This window comes from Platalea leucorodia (genome assembly GCF_965183815.1).
Source record: "Platalea leucorodia genome assembly, chromosome: 7".
In the NCBI taxonomy this organism is placed as follows: domain Eukaryota; kingdom Metazoa; phylum Chordata; class Aves; order Pelecaniformes; family Threskiornithidae; genus Platalea; species Platalea leucorodia.
In genome coordinates, this window is record NC_138829.1 from 28,375,808 (window position 1) to 28,395,449 (window position 19,642).

Consider the following 19,642-nt stretch of genomic DNA (forward strand, 5'->3'; position numbering starts at 1 on the left):
GCTTGTGGTGGTCCTGGACCAGCTCCTGCATCAGAGAGCGGAGGCCGTGACCGAGTGGCTGCCCTCCCTGGCCGTCTGCATGCCCTTGAACGCCAGCGAGGCGGGGATGTCGCAGCTGTGAGGGGACAGCGGGGTGCCTCCAGCGTGCTGCCAGCCATGGCTGGCCATGTAGCTTGACGGGGCGGCACTGTACGTCATGTAAGGTGACACTTGGGCTGGTGTGGCGTAAGGAGGCATGGCTGGTGCTGACACAAAACTGCTGACAGCCGGGAGGCCGTTGGGTGCCTGAAAGGAAAGGGAAAAACGTTTCTAAGAGCGTAAGACACAGCCGATCTGCCATAAAAGAAGCTGCCCTCAGATGCTGCCTTCAGAGACTTCATACAAGAACCAGCGCCAGTGATGCCCTCAGGACACCCGGAGAGCCACCCATAACCACTGCCCTGCATTTCAGGGGCACAGTGACCCCCTTGTGCTTTGCTTTTAAGACCAGCTACCCCGCATCAGCCCTGCACACCTCTCCCAGCAGCCTGCCCCAGTCAGTGACCAGCCACAGATGTTTAGGGAAGACACACTGAGAGCAGGGCAGGACCTGCCGAGCCCCCCCGTATGCCCGCCCGCCTTCCAGCAAGCTGTTTTTCCGGGACTCCTTAAGCCCATGGTTGCATCTAACCATTGTGTTTGAGAGCTACTGCTGGAGCTATTTGTGACGAGTTGTCTCATCTCTCGCTGTGCACCTTCATCCTCTTGGCAATGAGTCCCATGGGTTGGAGCGGGTGGGCTGTAATATTGACCCACCTTTCCCAAGTTTCCAGGGGGTGTTGGCCACTGTGGCAGGCCCCTGGCAAGTAGTGCTGTGGTGGTTTAAGCGGAGTGCGCAGTGACCACAGCCATACCAGTGGCAGGAGAGACGGACCCATCCCAGCGCCTCGCCTACCCCAGCCCCGAAGGAGGGTGGGCTCAGCTCTGAGCTGCAGCGGGCAGGCACAGGCACGGATCCCAAAGCAACGCTCCCTGGAGCAGAGAGGTAACAAGCAGCTGTGGGGGGTGGGTGGGAACATCGAAAACTATTTGGTAACTGTTTGCTCAGAGCATGAGTCAGTACTATAGTGTTATTATTATTGATGATGTCTTTTAAAAATCTGTTTTCTAGGTACTTGGGATATAACCTTGCAAATGTTCTTTGCTCACAGCTTCTCCTGGTTTCAGTAGAGCTTCTGTACACAAAACAATTGCATGGCTGGGTCCTTCCCTGCGAGCTATTTTCCTAGGTCCTTCCGTAGGCTGGGGAGAAGGGTTTCTATTTAAATAGAGAAGGGAGAGTCCTTCAGTCTGCCATGGTAGGATTTCACAATGAATGACTCCTTATTTAAATAAAAAGTGTTCAGTGGTTTATTTCACACCCTGTAAATGCTTCTTCAGCAGAACAGGTACAAACGAAGATCATTTATCTTGCTTAAGTCTCAATTTGTGTAGGGTTTATGTTTTAGGATTTGGGGTGGTATTTTTTCCCAGAAACATTTCCTAGCTGAATATGAGCGAACAGGTATCGATACAGCAAATCATGTAGCATCTGCCATTTTTAATCACCTGGTAGAACCGGACCTAACCTGGATAGTGCAGAGTTAAGAAATGAAACAGACTTATATTTCTGCTAAAACTTCCCATGATGTTAACATTTCACTTATTCAATTCCTGTCTGGATTGCACCTGCCTAAATTTCCAGTATTTACCTCCATAACAGCACTGGCCTAGTTTCAGGCTCATGAGTTTCCTACCACTGTAACTCACAGGTCCACTGGCTGGACTATCCTCTCATTGCCACTTGGGAAGCCAAGCAGTAATCCTGCTGGAGTCAATATAAATGTGTACAGCAATCTAAAACAGCAGGAGGCAGTGACGGGATCCCAGCCACAAGCCTCCGATAGGTATATTAATTAGTACAAAACATACAGCTGCAGCAGCAACATAATTGTCATTCCAAATCCATAAACACTTTGTTGAAGCTGAACTTGCCTTATTCTTTTGAAAACCCAAATATGTGACCTGACCTTCAACTCCAATTACACGTCCCCTACTGTGGCTCAGAATTACACTTTAGCCTCAGCTCTAAATATCAGTGTTTGCAACAATGCTAATTGATACAAACCTTCAAATAATTGCACTGTAAATTAGTACACTTCTTAAATCACATGGAAAATTATTTCACTGAATTTACTGGAAAGTAAAAAGTGTGACAGGCCCTAAAAAGCTGCTGTTCTCCAAGCTCCCTGACTATTCCACTGTGTAAAGTGCTTTTCAGAAGAATGTGAAACAAGAAAAGAGCACCTCTCTGTTTTTTCTAACAAACAGCAACAAAAAGCTTTTCACAGAGGCAGTAGAGCCGTTAGAGCCATTTTGTAATACTGGGACATCAAGAGCCACAACCCAAAGGGATCCTGCAGAGAGAAGAACTACAGAAACCCTGAAGGGGTGCTGGAAGGAGAAAAGACCTGGGACAAGTCCCTGAAGAGTCTCATAGCCATTGTGGCAGCACAAACCTCCAGCCCCTGAGGATCAGAAGAGGTTTTTTGGACTCTGCAAGGCCACCCTGCTCCTCCAGGCTTGCCCATTCCCAAGCAGGCTGGTACCACGCAGTGGACTCAAGGATGTGCCTAGAAGCCCCATTTTAAGTAGGATTCCTCACTGTGAGTGGCTGTGTCCCGTGAACCTTTGGCTGTGCTTTTGAAAGGATTCCTCCTAGGCCACAGAAGAGCCACATGTCCCTCCAGCCTCTTGTGTTGTCACTGCTCCCCTCTACCATGTGTGGCTCTGGGAAAAGCCAGAGTCCTCGTTTGCCACAGAGAAGAAAATTCTTCCCATATGCTGTGCAGACTGCCATGCTGTAGGATGCCCTCCAACCACTGGCACTTCCTCTTAGAGCTCTTTTTAGAAAAGGCAGATGCTCCAACACCAGCTCATCTGAGGAAGAATAAGACTGTAAATGCATCCTTCAAAGTTGTGCATAGTGCTGCATTATGCCAAGGCGAAATACTGCTTGATGCAATCACTTTGCCAAGCACCTCTTCCCCACCCCACCATCACAGGCCAAGAGTACATGGGTAAGTGCTATCTGTGAGAAAGGCAACTTTTGGTCCTCAAGAAATTACTTCCTGCTATATCCAAACGCTGTGTCAGGGCAAAAAAAGTCCCTGGAGCTGACGACTGTGTGTACACGTAAATAAAACAGACCAGGGCCAATTCTTTGGCCCTGAGGGTGAGCAGCACCATGCAATACCCAGCCCTACAGCTCTCCTCTCTTCTGCGAGAAACAGGGTGGCCTTGTCCATGCAGCCTGTCGTGGGCTGTGCCCTGCTCGACCCTATGCTGGGTCAGAGGCTGATCGTGTGCCAGTGGGCACAGGCTAGATCTGTGCCAGGCAATGTGCCAACAAGCCACCTCTTCGCTGGTCCACTGATGCTCGAGCCCATGTCCTGGCCTCCTGCAGCTCCTACAGACAAGGCCGCCAGGGGTTTCTCAGCAACCAGAAACTGATCATTTTGCATGATTTGAGGCAAATCTGAGCTCCTGAACAGCTCACGTTAACTCAGGCACTGTTGAGCAATATTTAATCCAATTATATATATGTTCCTCTACTTCTATTTATCATTGTGTGGCCTTCCTTAGTATGGTCTTATGGCACAAAGTAAAATTAAAGTCTCTGAACTATAATTAATGGAGAAGCCCTAGTTTGTTACTGAATTACACTGGAGGTGCTACTTGGGTTGTTACTGATAAAACAGATGGGACTTGACTAAGGATTCACTAGTTTTTGTAAAAGCTTAATTTAAAAGAATACCTATCCAGATTTATAACAGGCAGAACAACCCTTTTACCTACCCTCCCTCCCTCACATTTTAGATAAATTGCAACTGCGATAACTGATGTTTTTATAGTGTCTAACTATTTTGAATGAGAGAGAGATCTTGCCCTAACTACTGAGGGCGGGACGTGGAGAGAGTTGTGTAGGGACCGCCAGTTGTGACCTGTCAGCGGCTACCAATACTGGAAAGCTGTTGTTGCTGCCTTGCTGAATTAATGAATCATCCTTATTTTAGTCCCAGTGCTACAAAGCTGTAGCACTCAAAACCATGATGATGTGAATGCCAGTAGGTGCCTTCAGCCAGCCAAGCAGGCGGCACTGGGAAGGGTAAGGACTGGCCCGGCATGGAGCGCAGTCCTGCTTCAGGGCAGGTTTGAGCCATACCCGCAAAGCAGCCAGAGACCTCCTCTGGTCCAAATTCAAAGCTGAAGGGATAGAGAAAATCTCACCTTATGTGATTTAAAACTATGCTGCTCAAAAAAAACCCTGGTTTTCACCTCTGACTTTCATCAGTGAAGGACGTAACCCAATAATTTCAACCGCAAGAGTTGTTACTTCTAAACAGCTTTAGATACAATGTGTCAGTTATCAGAAGGGTTGAATCTTGTCTGTCAGTCTGGCACTTTTTACAAACATGACATTCACTTAAAATAAATGGAGGGGATTAAGTTCAATGACCCTGTATATACTGGATGAATAATTCATCCTGCAGTATTTCAATCAGAGGAAACGAACACCAAAATCTAAACATTCATAATTAGGAGTGCGAGAACCCCATGGTGTTTATGGATTTTTAAAACCCTTAGAACTTGTTTTAAGTGCAGAGCTTCTTGAACCTGGTTTTTAAGTTTTATAAATATTTTTTTTCTTAATTTAAACCACTGCTTTTCAAGGGAAATCTAATTTTTAAAGCAAACAAACAAACACGTACTTCTAACTGAACAAGAACCTCCGCTGTGCAAATGATAAGGGTTCCTGTTTGAAAGCACTTACTGTCCAGCTTCTACAAAGACAAGAGAGAACATGTGCTCTGAATTGCTGCTTCTATCAATGTTTTGAAACAACTTACAGAATAAGTATTTCCAAATTTTAGAGCTGTGTTCAAAACCTAGAACACACGACCTCCCACCGATTCGCAAATTCAGTTAAAAATGTTCTCACAAAGGTACCTGCAAAACAACAATGGTTGGATCAGGATCAGAAGCTGGGTCTGGTGCCTCTCTGCCGAGTTACTGCTGATACGCACCAGTGCCAGTGAAAGGAATATCCAGGCCAGAATTCAAAGCCAAGGTGGACATAAAGTCGCTCTTCAGGTCACAAAATGATGCTGCTGAAACAAATGGACTGCGTGTATTTTCACCAGCGAAGGAGTTGGTTCAGTAGTTTTAACAGAGGGAATTTTTAGTTTTAGGCACTTTAGGTACGAGACTAACTAGAGAAGACTTTTGTTGTCGTTGTTTTCAGTCTGTTTGGGATTTGGGGCACAGAGGGAGTGGGTGGATGAAAAGCAAGTCTAGAACCAAGCTTATGTTGGATTGTCTTTGGAACATGTTATTTCCATTAGCTGTTTGGACTCCTAAAAGTCAAAACAGTTCCTCTCCAAACCAGAGATAACCCCCACACATGCCTTGATTTCTGTTACAAAGGTTATGCTGGTATAATGCATCATGCAGCTTCAGCCTCCTCTCTCTTGCATTGTCAGGAGAGAGGGCACAAGTTTCCCAGACAAACTTCCCAATCAATCCACATCAGACAAACTACTTGACTTTTTTTTTTTTCCTGCCTTGGCCATGTTAATACCAGAGAAACACACAAGCTACATTCCACTTTCAGACGCTGTGGTATAAATTCAAATTCTATCTTGTAACTAATTGATATTTTGTTTTGTTTCATCCCCTTCTCTACTTTTCCTTCGCTGCCTTTTCCTTCCTAGGCATGTGTTCTCTGAGTATCAAAAGTAGACCATCTCCCTGCGATCCACTCCCATGTGGCTTCTAAATGTTTCAGAAAATGACCCAGAGTCATAGCATTCAAAATCACAGACCTGCGTTTATGTTAGTTATCATTAATAGCAATGATGCAAATGATCTCCTTTCAGGTTTACATGAATACAAACAAGAGCAGATTTGATGCCACAGGTAGATGCCACCTCAGTTTTATAGTCTAAAGAGCCCAAAAGAATGGAAATGATTCTTCTTATTTTAAAGTTATTATTTCCAATTATTTGAATCACATGCCCATTGTAATGTAATTGTTACAATAGATAATTTATTGCATAGACTAAGAGTGTATGTTTTGTAGAAGTATTCTAAATGTCTATGAAAAAAAAAAAGCGTTTCTGGAGAAACAACATAGGCTTCAAGCTGGAGTTACCTAATTCACCAGCCCTAATGAGCTCAGACAGTGACTCAGCCCAAACTCCCCTGCTGGAATCAGCAAAAGTTCAGTCTGTGTCAAGACTTGGGGAACACACCTCCGGTGAATAAGGTTGCTGTTTCATTTGTATTTCTCAATTCTAACCCTGACTTGGATGGAACGAATCCTTCCTGCCCTTGGATCAGCAAGCTCAGCGCGTTGCCTTGAACCTCCGGCACGGAGCCTTTCCCCGAGAGCAAATGAAACAAATCTGCAGAAGTATCACAACCGTCTTACTGAGAGCAGCAGCTCCCAGCAAAGTGGAGTGCTGGCAGTAGCTTTAGCTGCAGGGACGCTACCGTAGCTCCGCAGGCAGACACCCTCTCACTGCTCATTTTACAAAGTAAAAAACTTAAAACAATTTCTGGAAACGCTGAATCTTTTCTGAATGTCCTGAAAACACAGTCACAAAGCAGCTACCGGAGAAGTCATTTTTTCCACAGCTAGGGAAAAGCACAGCAGGGAGTAGAGCTGAATATCTAGTCCTTCAATCAGAAGAGCAAATTAACTTAAAAACCCAGAGGATATCTCATGTTCTTAATGACGTGCACATAATCAGTCAAAAAGGTTATGGCAACAAGACTAGGAGCAATCAAACACAAACTGCAAACATAAAGGAAGCAAACATGCTAAATCTCCCTTTTTAATTGGAGGTTAAATATGATTTATAAATCAAATCAACATATGGGATCCCAAGGGAAGAGTAAACAAATTTTCCAAGTAAAACATCAGCAGCAGGCCTGTAATGGAAATCTCATTTAGGAAAGCGCATTACCTAAAGATGTAAGTAACACACCTATGTTTCTTTTAAGGTTTTAAAATGAATAACCTTAAATGATATTTGGGTAGAAATTGTAGTTAACTAAATTAGAGCTAAATTCTGAAGCTGCTATTCAGTGCTACAGCATCAATGGGAAAAATGACATGATCCTACAAACACTCATTCAGATCAGCGTCCCACTAAAATGAATGTGCCTACACGGGTAAGTCAGAGTTACCTAAAGAAGAAGGATTACAAAAGTGAGCACTGAGTAAATTTCTCCAGTTTATGATAACACTTTTTATTAAAAATCTTTTTAAGAAAAATGTAATAAAATTGCTAAGCTGAATGTGAATAACCTAGTCAGAGCTGACCCTGCAAATCAGGATTTGCTGTCTTTTTTATAATGCTGGAAAAATTTCTTGCAAAAATATTTTCCTATTAGACTCTATATCCATATTCTTAGATGAATATGGATTTACTGAACATATTCCCCCTTTGATTTTCTATTAATTCCAATGTAAGCGGAAAAGAATAAAACAGACTGGCAAAAATGAGGACATTTTCATTAAATAATTTTGACATCCAAAAAATCTTGAATAGAAGGGGAAACATTTTGTAGGTAGGATATTACTTTGACGCATATGCCTTTATTTTCAAGAAAGACTGAACAGCGGTAATACATTGGAATTGAGGAGCTTTTCAAGTAACACATGGGCAAGGGGGTTACAGTCAGTCTGTTGCTCAGCTGAGCTGGGTTGATTCCCAGAAGACTGAGCTTTGAAAAATGGAAAGAGACCTTTCAGGAATGGAGAATTACAGTATTTCTTTTTCACTGTAAGTCGTACGAAGCAATGCTGGTATTCTAGTCGAAGTCACAATTAAAATGGGGTTATTTGCATGCTTGAGTGCTTTAAGATTCCAAATGTAATTAGTTACCCAATCCTATACAGGGTCTCTTACAAAGATGCCATTTTCTTTACAGTTATTTTTCCTGTTACTAAATTCAATGCATTACAATGTACTACATGAGAAAATCACACTACTTCCTTCTAAATTAATGTTCATTCCCTTAATAATGAGCAGATCCCATTCCCCGTGTTTAATGTGCTTTTTTATTAACTTAAAGTTGTTTCCTTTACTTATAGGTATCCCCAGCTGCACTGAATAACACAGAAATCAGATAATATCAATTGAGTGTTTTAACTGTAGTTGCGACATGCATCAAGATCACTCTTAATTATATTTTCTTATCAAGTTTTAAATCTCGGCCTCTTCAGGGAAATGAAAACCCAGTTTTGGAAATAGTAATAGTAACTTGAATTTACACACCATCACCGATCCTTTCCTAAAGGAGCCAGGGGCATTTTATGTCTTTTCCAAAACAAACTACAGCAGAAACAAAAGCAAAAAAAACCCTCTTTTTCAGAGACTGAGGAATCCACTATAAAAACAACAGAGGAGAAGAAAGGTAGGAGAAAAAGGCACGATGGAGACAAGGCGGACGGAGGTGGTTGTAAAACCTAAGCGCACTCCGAGGGAAAAGGGGGGAGCAAGGGTTTCCAATGCTTCTTCAGAAGCGGGATGGGTTTAGATGGTTTTCACGGTGAAGTGAGATCTACCACATACGGCACACCAAGCACACACTAATAGGTCTACCTAAAGTGTCTCCCAAACGTAGATTATTGTGCAAGGTCTGTATGTTCACTGAATGGTTGCTTTTCATTCATGCTCCAGTTTAGGAAGGATGATCTAAATGGAAGTCACTGCCTTGCCAGTGAAGGTGCTGGATCTTAGGATATATTCTATTATTTAACAAATCTCGCAACCAGACTACCTCAAAGTAGAGTGAAAACAAATTGTTTGCTGTGAGTACAAAGCTTGATTTTGATGACAAAGGCACAATGTGAGTCGCCCCTAGACAGATACACTGTGTTTACGAGGACAAAAGGAAAGCTCAGGAAAAAAATCATGCCATGTGAGCAAGCTCCCTTGAGTAGGAACTAACAACAGATTCCCATAGTTTTAGAACAGATTTGCACAATAACTCCCCCTTGGTATTTTGGCAAAATCTGGAGTCAGGCAAGCCACACATGGACATTAAAAAAGCAAATACACTGAAAGGAATAAACATTTTTTCTTTCTATGCTGATGGTTAAAACTATAATGTATTAGCAAAAGGTTCTATGAAAAATGCCTTCTTAATGTAATATATTTAACAATATATTGTAATTTCAATATGGTGTTATTTAAATGAAACTGAGGTTGGAAGAAGGAGACTTAGGGACACAGCGACATCAAATGGATTCTTGGTGGCTAGAAGCTTGGCAAATATGGGGACAAACTGGCAAAGTTCACTTTGTCCTCTTCAGGGAGAGCCAAAACAGCAGTCCCCTTTTTCTAACAAATCTCTGATGCTGCAGAGGCAATTACTGGGAAGCTGGTAAGTTAAGAAGGGTGAAATCACAGCCCGTCGGTTATTGAATGCCCATGGTCATTATGACTAGGTACGTAGGCAATTCCTAAGAGCTGATAAATTGCCACAACAGACAAATTCAAACACACCATATAGTCTTCATCCAATTCCCACTCTACTGCAAGCACCAGAAGACTGAACAGATCAAATCCTATCTAATCCCCCTGCCCCTGGCACTCGCTCCTTGGCTGTGATAGGTATCTCCCACCACTCTTCTGGTCCCTGGTCCTGTTTGTCATGGCGGAGCTCCTGGTGGGTTGGGGCCCTTTGAGCAGAGGGTGCTCAGAGTGCAGTTTGAGTGTCATTGTACCATTCACTCACCTCTCTGTCTTTCTTTATTAGTTTCATCCGGGTGGAGTGCCCTGAAGCCATGTGGGTTGGTGGGCAGGGCACTGTGTTTTGGCCGTGGAAGCAGGTGGCCAGTAAGAGGCAGGTCTCACAAATGGGGTTCGAATGGGGTGCCATCCAGATCACCTGGGAAGGAATCGGGTGCATGTAGTGGGATCAGCTCATGCCCCTCACCCACAACATGCAATGACATGGATGCCTAGACCTTGAGCAAGCCAGCTTAGCGACAGTATTTTAATAACAGGCACTGGTCTGGAGATCCTAATGAGAGTGACACAGAGCCAGACAGTCTCCAAGACAAGGTCTGGACCCCTGCACCAGACAGGAACTCTGCTAACAATTCTGCTAGGTACTATGGCGAGAAAGCAAATAAGCACCTCTCCTCAACACCTTCCACCCCCCCAGGTACGAGTGAGGAGCGGGAGGTCCGGACCTTTATCGTTGACAGATTTTTGCAGAGACCCATAGCAGGAATCCAACTGCCTGAATCCTGAGTTAGAATATAAAGTGCCAAATAAGTAATCTGCTAATTAATTTTTTCAATAAATAATCTGTGTAGGAGGTTCATGTAATCGGCCATAACATTTAAGGTTACATTTTTGATCTTATTTCCAAAGAAGTTACCGTATCCACCCCCCGTTGTGGGTTCTAAGCACTGCAGATAAAAACAATTACAGATGCTTTGGCCACCGCATACACAGTTCATTGTTCATCTACAGTCAAAGATCAGGAACTAAATATTTACATTGCCTACATTTTCTGTGCAAATAATTGTCCAGAATTGCACCCACAATTATTTGCAATCACTTGCCCTAAAACAGAGCCTTCCCTTTATGTGCTTACTGCACACGGAGCTCATGACCCTTAATCAGAACACAACTGAAGGCCAGGGAGTGCTATCCCTGCAAAGCCAAAAACTCAAGCCGCTAACAGCTGATGAAGTTCAGCTGAGACAGAGGTGAAGCGGCTGCTACTTTGGGGTGTGCCCAATATGTCAGAGGAAGACTTCACTCAAACCATGTTCACAAGCCCCTCTGAATTAGGAGGAGTGTTTTCAGCAACTCCAATAGGTTTGGGATCAGGCCTCCGAATAGCGGACCCTTTCCAGGAGCGAACTTGCAATAAACACTTGCTCTTCAACCCGCCCAGTTACAAGCTTTTCCCGTTAATGAGGATCAGCTCCCTTTGGCAACGTGCACATCTGCTTCCTGCAATGCACACAGCAAACAATTCTGGAAAAAAATATTTCCAAAGCTATTTGCCTCTCAACAAATTGTACAGACATACGTCAGATCTGCATTTTCATACATGTGTAAATACAGACCACAATTTTTGTCACTTTGTACATCCATGACGTTAGTCCAGAAAGTCACAAGCGTCAGATGCCTGAGAACTGCATTTTAAATACGATATGTATTTACTAAATGTTTTCATTTCAAATGCAGGGTACAAATGGGTTTGTATTTCAGTGATTTCAGCTATTTTTTTTTCCTAATGCAGCTGTCAGTATAAGCTGTGTAATGCATTAAATACTCAGAATATTCATCCTTTGTATTAATAATAATATCTGTAGAAGCCTTCCCCCCAATACCACATTGAATGTGCCTTTCCGTATAAATACTGCAATATAACTAAGCTCCGTATGAAATGCGTGTGACCCAAGACTGTCAAGCTCTCAGAAAAATCTGTTTTGCTTTTCAGTTTTTCTGATTCACAGTCGCTCTGTTTGCAAAGCTGTATGACAAATTTGTGAATATGATGCACCGGGAAAATATAATGCAATTGCTTACGTACAAACGACAACTTGGGACATCAGGTAATTAAACATTAATAGAAACTTGACAAGGCATCTCTGTGATTTCCTGGGGAATGTTTGGTACAGAATCACAGTCTGCCAGGCAGAGCTTTCAGCTCCCCAAACCCAAACACTGAACAACATCGCAAAGGCCCCAGAGACACTTGGAAATTCATAATACTTAAAGTGAAAAATGTTCTACATGCTGAGGTTCAGTTTCGTGTTAAATGAGTGTGACTGTGTATGGCTGAGGCAAGAACGTGAAGTCTTCCTGCCTCTTTTGTGGGCCAAATTCCCACTGATGTGTGGGGCAAGGGGTGAAATGCAGCCATTCGAACCCATCGAAGAGATCAGCCTTGGCTGCCGGCTGACAAATCTGGGAGGTCAATAAGAGTTTCGCCTGAAAAAAGCCTACAGGACCCCGTGTGTTAAAACAGATGTATATCATTTAAAAGGAGGGAGCAAATAAATATATGTTAAAAGTACAGCAGATCTTGTTCTTTGGGCTCAATTTTTCTAGCGTTTCTCATGCAGAGGGAGTTTCCAGGGGATTTCTTGAGAAGTAAAATGTTATCGTCCATCACTAAGGCTGGGGGACCAAGTCCTTCGCTCGCCTAGTAGATATGGAACTATTTGCAGGCCATAGACAGGTGAACCTTGAACGTTGCTGATGCTTGAAATGTATAGCTGATATTTGTTGGAAACAGCAGAATTCCCTATCACTCACACAAAATCTGTTGTTACTGTGCTTCAGAGCACATTCCCTCTGGTCCTGTTGTGTAATCGGAAAGCCGAAGTAAAACATACGCGTTTGATTCCCTGCTGCTGTACTCCTCTTTTAGGCACTGCTGACTTTGGTAATACAGACATAAAACTGGAATATTACAGAACAGTCACTTCTCTTCTCTGGGGGAAATCTGCTGTCTGCCTTCTTAAGACCCAGCGCTTGTAATGAGCTTTGCCCAAAGGAGATGAGGAAAACAGCATTTACCCTGAAGTCCAAAGACAGAGCCTATTTCACCATAGTCCTTCTGGCACATAAATTACAACTGTGGCTTCCCCATTTTCCGCCATTCCAGATACCCCTTTGCTAGATCCGTACAAATGAACCAGTGTTCCCTCCTGTCCCCTGCTCATCTATTTACGCCCACAGCAGTACACATTGCAAGAGACTGTAAAGATCTAAGAACATCAGAGCCTTTTGGTGAGACTTTACTGTCACAAACCGTCACCCCAGACTCACTGCGCTTCAGCGAACGGACAGCTAGTAAGTCAGTGCTACGTGCAGCAAGAATTCAATTCATAAATTACGCCTTGCACCTGGTTGGAACAAGTATTTTGCCAAAAAGAATGTTGCAAAAACTGCAAAAGATCACATTTTCATATCCTTATTTGACAGGAATTTTCTCTGAATACATTCTAAATTAGCAAAGTAGTAAACTTGTGACAGACGAAGCAATTAATATACATGTGAATGAATTTTCTGGTAAGCAAATCTGAATACTACAGGAATAGACTGGTCTATACGTTAGAACTTTCCAAAGCAAAATTCTATTTACCCATATTATTATGGGGAAGGGGGGGGAATCTCCTCTGTGTCTTCTTTTAGTGAGCAGGGTTCTGAAAATGACCTTTTGGATAAATACTTTTTAGCTTTTCTGCACTTTTAAACTCTCTGGACAATGTATTTTGATAAATGAATTCCATTTTATTAATAGCAATTTGCTCCATTTTTAAATAGCGAATATGTTAAAATTACATTTATCAGGTGATCGTTCAGGTTGAACAAAACTTTAAAGTAAGACTGGTATTGACAGCACAACAGCGATATGTTATGAAGATGAAAGCATAAATATTGAAAGAGTGAAAAAAGATAAAAAATAGTTTCCAGCACCAGCATTGAAAATTACCCGATGTACATAACATTGTTCCTCAACGCATTTGTTGAGGTAAATGAGATACCAACAGAGGCAATGGTTTATAGCCTATGAGCCGGATCCCGTGAATATTTCAGCAGAATCGTGTGCGGAAGGCCCAGCCTGGAACCTAAGAAAACACAGCCAGGGTACAGCTGTTCTTAACAGAATCATGACAAGCTATTTCCATCATTTTTAGTAAGACTGCTAACACTTTATTTGTTTCGCTTTTTAAGGAAAATTGTGCAAGGATGAATATTAACTCTAAATATACCTCTAATTCTATCTTTAACTGTACAGTCATGGCCATACTACACTGTGCATTATTTGTACTATGAAACGAACAGCATAATAATGGGATAATAGAAAAATGTAATACAAAATAAATAGGAGAGGATCAAGGGCGGCATACTGTTTGTAAGGCAATATAGGTAATAAAGCGGTTGTTCAATTTTGGGGCCTACAATATTTCCCACTCTACCTTATGCACCTCTGCAAGCGTTCCCGCAGTTTGCGCTCCACATCATGAATTTGAAAGGGTCTGATTCAGCTACTCTCAGCACCAAATACGAGCTACAAAAGTCTCCTCGACATGGAATCCAAAACCAGATGCAGAACTCGAAAAAATATGTCCAAACCCTCTGTCTTTGAATGGGAACACGCTAAACAGAGATCGTGGGTTTTCCTCGACTTTGTCGTAAGCGTAACAAATGAAGGGCCGGGAAGTCAGTGTATCTGAGACACCTCTGATACGTTTTGAAACATTTCCATCGCACGGGGAAAAAAGTTTTCAAAACCTGTGCTTTCCCAACGAGTAACAGTCGAGCCTTTTATAGCTTTTCTCCTGGCATGGGATTTGATTAGCAAGTACAAAGATTTAGACAGAGATTTATTAAGTAATAGTTATATTGTGTTGCAATTAAAACGTAGGAAATTCGCCGTCTACTTAAGCGTTTAAAAATGCTTAATGTAGGAAGCAATTACACCTCATTTTCAAATTATTCCCCTGCCTACAGAGCACGCTGCGGACAGGGTAAAACGCGGCTTTACGGGCGGCGGCGGGACGTGCCCGCTCGCACGGCCCGGGGCTGCACGGCCCGGCCCGGCCCGGCCCGGCGCGGCGCGGCCCGAGGCGGGGGCTCGGTGCCGGGCCGGGGGCAGAGCCCCGGTGGGCGGCGCGGCGGGGTCCGGTGCGCGGCGATTCTCGAGTGTCTGCTGGGAGGGCTGTGCCGCGGCGGCGGGGGCAGCGCCGGGAGCCCGGGGCGGCCGGGATGCGGGTGCTGCCCGCCCCGCCAGCCCTCCGCCCGCCGGGAGCCTCTCGGCCAGCAGAAAGGCGGGCTAGGGGCCGCCGGGGGCTGCGGCGGCTGTGCCGGGGGAGGGAGCGGAGAGAGGAGCGGAGGAGGGAGCCAGGCTCTTTCCCGACGTCGCCCGTCTCGGCGGACTCGTTTGCAAACCAAAAGCGAGGGAAGGCCAGCACCGGCTCCAAACCGAGAGCGGCAGCCCCGGGCAAGGGCGACAAGCCCGAGGGCGAGCTCAGGGGCCCTGTGCGTCACCGCCCTCCCCTCCCTCTCTCTTTACCTGGCTGTACTTGGCCTCCTGCTCCAGGGAGCTCTTCTCCAGCCCGTTCACGGCGTGCTGGGCCGGGGCGGGGAAGCTGTTTCGGCCCAGGCTGCTCCACTCCTCCACCTTGGGGCTGGGGTAAGGCGAGGTGTCGCTCACTGCTGGGAAACACGGGGGGAAGGGGGGTTAGAGGCAGGGGCCGTGATGCGGAGCACTTTGCTCCGGCTGGAGACGGCTCCCTCTCCCCGCGGGACGCAGTCTGTGGGGCAGAGCTAAGGGGAAGCCTGTCCCTCGCCCGCTACGCCTCGCTGAGCCTCCCGGGAGCCCCTGGCGAGGGTGAGCCCGGGGGAGAAGGGAGTCGGGTCCCTCCGTGCAGCTGGTGGCAGCGATCGCCAGCCGAGCCCGGAGATGGCTGAGTCGCTCGTCCCCGCGTCCCTGCACTGGCGGGACGGAGCTGCCCCCGGCCCTTCTCCCCCGGGATCTCCTAAGGGGGATTTGCGGGAATCGCCTCGTGTGTGTGTGTGTGCGTGCGAGTCCGAGGACAAACGATACGCCCTGTCAGAAATAACCCTGACACGGCTGCAGAGGAAGCAGGCTCCAAACAATTTTGGGACGAAAAAAACAAGAAAACAAAACAAACAAAACACAAAAAGAAATTTAAAGGAAAAGAAAAGAAAGAAAGAAAGAGAGAAAGAAAAGGAAAAGGAAAAGAAAAAAGGGAGGAAGAGAAGAAACAGGGAAAAAAAGATAAAAGCCCTGTTATTTGCAGGCGCATCAGCCGCGGCACGGGAATACCGGGCTGTTTTGCAAGCGGGCAAATTCCCCGGGCCCCGCCGGGGACCCCGGAGGGGGGGGCGGCTCCCCCGAGCCCTGCGCCCGGCCGGATCGGAGCCCGCGGGGCTGCGGGCCCGCCGGAGCCGCCGTGGGAGCGGGCTTCCCCGCGACACCTCCCCGCTCGGCCCCTCGCCCAGGCGGGGGAAAGGCACAAATCTGAAGTTGTCTTAAGAAATTGAGCTCTCTCGGTGAGCGCCCTTTTCTGCTGATCTCACACTTTCCCATGAATAGGGGCTTCCTTTCCGTGTCAGCAAGGTCAGTTTATCCTATAAATCAAGGGCGAGCAGCCCCCATCTGCGGCATCGGCCGCTCAGCAGCCCCGGCTCTCTGCTGGGAAGGGGAGGGGGGAGATTTGACGCTGCAGAAAGATGTGTGCAGCTCCGAGGTCTGAGGGAGACGGGGCAGATACCGAGGCACCCGGCAGCACCGGCAGAGGCCTGCCTGCCTGCCAATGTGGTGTTAATAAAAGAGGAACTCACTAAAAAAAAAAAAAAAAAAAAAAAATCCTCCGTTTCTCATGTGATTGTAATGTTCTCATTCTTTTTAATGTTCACTGCCAACACTACCTCTCCCCAGCACAGAGCAGAAATTGCCAAGCGTGTATTTGTTAAAGTCGACTCAGAAACACATTTGTTTGTGCCAGTGTGATCTGAGGATAAAGTTTATATCGTGAAGTAGAGGGCGAAGAAGGACAAAACTTACATATTTTTGTAGGTACGAATACAAATAAAACATACTTATGGCTGTGTGTGTATTGCTTGAAAAAAGCCCCACCTTTTTGAGAAAAGAAGAAGAAAATTATTCTGCAGTGCCTAAAGGATCAGTTTGCATTTGAAGTGCTGCTGGAACCGGATTGTTGCCGGTAAAAACGCAATGAAAACAGAAATCACAGGGCCCCCCCTCCGCTAATTGGGAGGGAAGAGTGGGACACAGAGATCGCTGTAGGCGAAGGTTATTTTAGACTGTTGTTTTAACCACATTCACTGTTAGTTCACTGGCAGAGAACGAAATGGAAAAAATGTCCCTTTCTTTGCGGCAAAGCGTAGCGAGCAGCTGGGAGAGGCGACGCGGTTTGCAGTCGGAGAAACAGAAAGAAGGTGGAAGGGATAAAAGAAGCAAATCTTGGGGGTTTGGTTTTCCTGGACCACCGCTTCGGAGGAAAATACAGCATCAGAATGAAAGCAATTAGGTGACATTTGAACTTCCTGCCGGAGCAAATTTGGCTTGATTGAGAAAACTAAAGAAAATGGACTTCTCGGTAACGCCAAGGCGGCGCCGGTGACTGGAGGGCGGCAGCGAGACCCGGCCGGCACCGGGCCCGGGCCCGGGACGGCCGCGGGGCCGGGCCGGGGCTGAGCGGGCCCCGGGTCCGCCGCAGCCCGGGCCGTTCCCCCCGGCCGAGGCCGCCCCTCCTCGGGTCACAAGGGCAGCGGCGAGGGCCGGTATCGTAGGGTTTGCTGGTCCGCCCGCAGCCCGCCCCGGGACCGCCGGTCCGCCCGCGTCCCCAGGCACATCCTGCGGGCAGCTCGGCGGCCGGCTCGGGCCGGGAAGGCGAGAGGTTTCCCGCGGCAAACCGCGACACCGGCTCCCGACCCGCGGAGAGGCCGGAGCCCGGGGACCGACACGCTCCGGCCCTGCCTGGCTGCCGCTGCGGCCCCGGGTCCCCCCTCCTCACCTTGGTCTGTGATGGACCGGATCCCCAGGATGTCCGTCACCGAGTGGGAGGACGGCCACGTCCTGGGCATGGCCATGGTGCTGGGGATCGCCGGCACCCCGGGCGGGGTGGGCACCTTGGCTCCTGCAGCAGCGATGGGGCTGGGGTAGGAGTAGATATGGTTGTAGGGCAGCGCAGGCTGTGGGGGCGGCTGGTGCTGCTTGTAGGACTCGTAGTGACTCTGCTGAGACAGGTTCCCGATTTTGTTCCGGAGGATGCGGCTGATGGAGCTGACCGACGGCACGTTGTACTTGTCACACACGCCATCGGCCAGCAGGCGATCCCGGATCTCCCAGGCGAAGATGCCCGGATCCCTTTGTTTGTAGGTCCGGATATGTTTTACCACCGTGGGGGTGGTGACCCGAGGCTTGCTGCCTCCGATAGCCCCCGGTAGGATGGAGCCGGTCTCGTTGTAGCGAGCCAGGATTTTGCTGACACAGCCGTGGGAAACGCGGAGCTGCCGGCTGATGTCGCACGGCCTGATACCCAGTTGCGCCAGTTCCACAATCCGCAGCCTGATGGCATTGGGCAGGGGTCTCCCGTTGACGAACACCCCCCCGAGCTGGTTCACTTCCCCGAAGGCAGGTTCTGCAAGCAAACACACAAACACACCCGTCGGACACGGCGAAGGGCTCAGAAGGCGGGCGTCTGAACGGCTCCTCGTCACACGGCAGATGTCACAGCTCGGGGACCCCCGGCCGCTCCGTAGCGGGATGCCCCCGAAATTGGAAGGGGGGGGGGGGGGGAAGGAAAGGGGAAAAAAAAAAAAAAAGGCAAGGAAAAAAAAAAAAGAAGAAAGGAAAGAAATAAAAGAAAGAAAGAAAATCCGTGGCAACAAATGTCGGAGCTCTCCGGACTGCGCATCAAGCGTAGTCCAAAAAAGCACATTCCAGAGATGAAAAAACGAGATCGCCCCAACAGACAAGTCAGCTTTATTGCCACAGGAAAAAGGAACGCGAAGAAAAGAAAAAGAAAAGAAAAACATTTTCGAAGACGTGGGGGAGGGGGAGGAAGGAAAAGTGGTTGAGGAAATTCTTTTACATCTTGGGAGAGGCAAGGGCAACGCGGTGCTTCTGAGTCGCGACTAACTTTTTAAAGACCGTTCCCGGTGCTGTTAGCGCCTCTCGCTTAACAGCACAATTACACCAGGCTGTAAACCAAACGTGCTAAAATGTTAACTGCTAAGATCGGTGTCAGGAATAATATACAACGTGCCACGGGCTCCAGCCATCCACTCAGCTGCGATCCTGCCTCGCACTCGCCTAATAACATGAATAATAAACGGAGCAGTCATTAGCTTCTCTCTCTTCCCTGCTCCTGACCCTTCACGCCTTCCTACGACTCGTAGGAACACGAGCAAAGTCAATAAGGGAGCTGCGGCGGCGGCACACGACGGCGCCCGGCGCTCCCCCTCTCTGACAGCGCTCGCCGCCTCCCGCGGCTCCCGGCCACTTACCCATTCCTCCGAGCAGGGCACCTCCGGGGCTGCCCGAAATCCCGAAGGGAGACCTGGGCCCGGCGACAGGCTCCCGGCCGCGCTCGCCCCCGAGGCTCTCTGATCGCCGCCGAGGAGGCGGCAGGGGCGTGCGGGGGAAAGGGCTATGAGGAAATCTGCCTCCCGAGGAGGGAGCCTTGACTTCTGCATTTCAACCTCAGGGCAACGTGGGCAGGGCTGGGCTGGGCAGGGCGCCGCGGCCCACCGCTCCCCCGAGCCCGCCCCCGGGGGCGGCCCTGCCGCCCAGCCGCCCTCCCAGTGGCCAGGGGAGGTGACGGACAGCGCGGCGCCGGCGGCCCTTCCGCCCTGCCCGCCGGGCCTGCGCCGCACCTGGGCCCCGCCGCCGGGGAACGGCGCTTCCCACCTGCCCGGCGGTCAGCGGCGCGGGAAGCGCAGGTAGCGCGCAGCGGGGCGCCGCTTGGCCGGGGGGCACCGGGGCTGGCGGGCGGGCGGGCCCCCTGCGGGCCGCT

General features: G+C 47.7%; 1 protein-coding gene across 1 annotated transcript; it reads right to left on the bottom strand.

The window, feature by feature from the left end:
- Nucleotides 1-30: 30 nt before the first annotated feature.
- On the bottom strand, nt 31-19,137 carry PAX9 (paired box 9; the record flags this gene model as incomplete). The annotated part of the gene is made up of 5 exons (XM_082318865.1): nt 31-285; nt 9,832-9,984; nt 15,148-15,287; nt 17,639-18,265; nt 19,134-19,137. The coding sequence occupies 5 exons, from the start codon at nt 19,135-19,137 to the stop codon at nt 31-33; spliced, it is 1,179 nt and encodes a 392-aa protein (XP_082174991.1).
- Nucleotides 19,138-19,642: the final 505 nt, after the last annotated feature.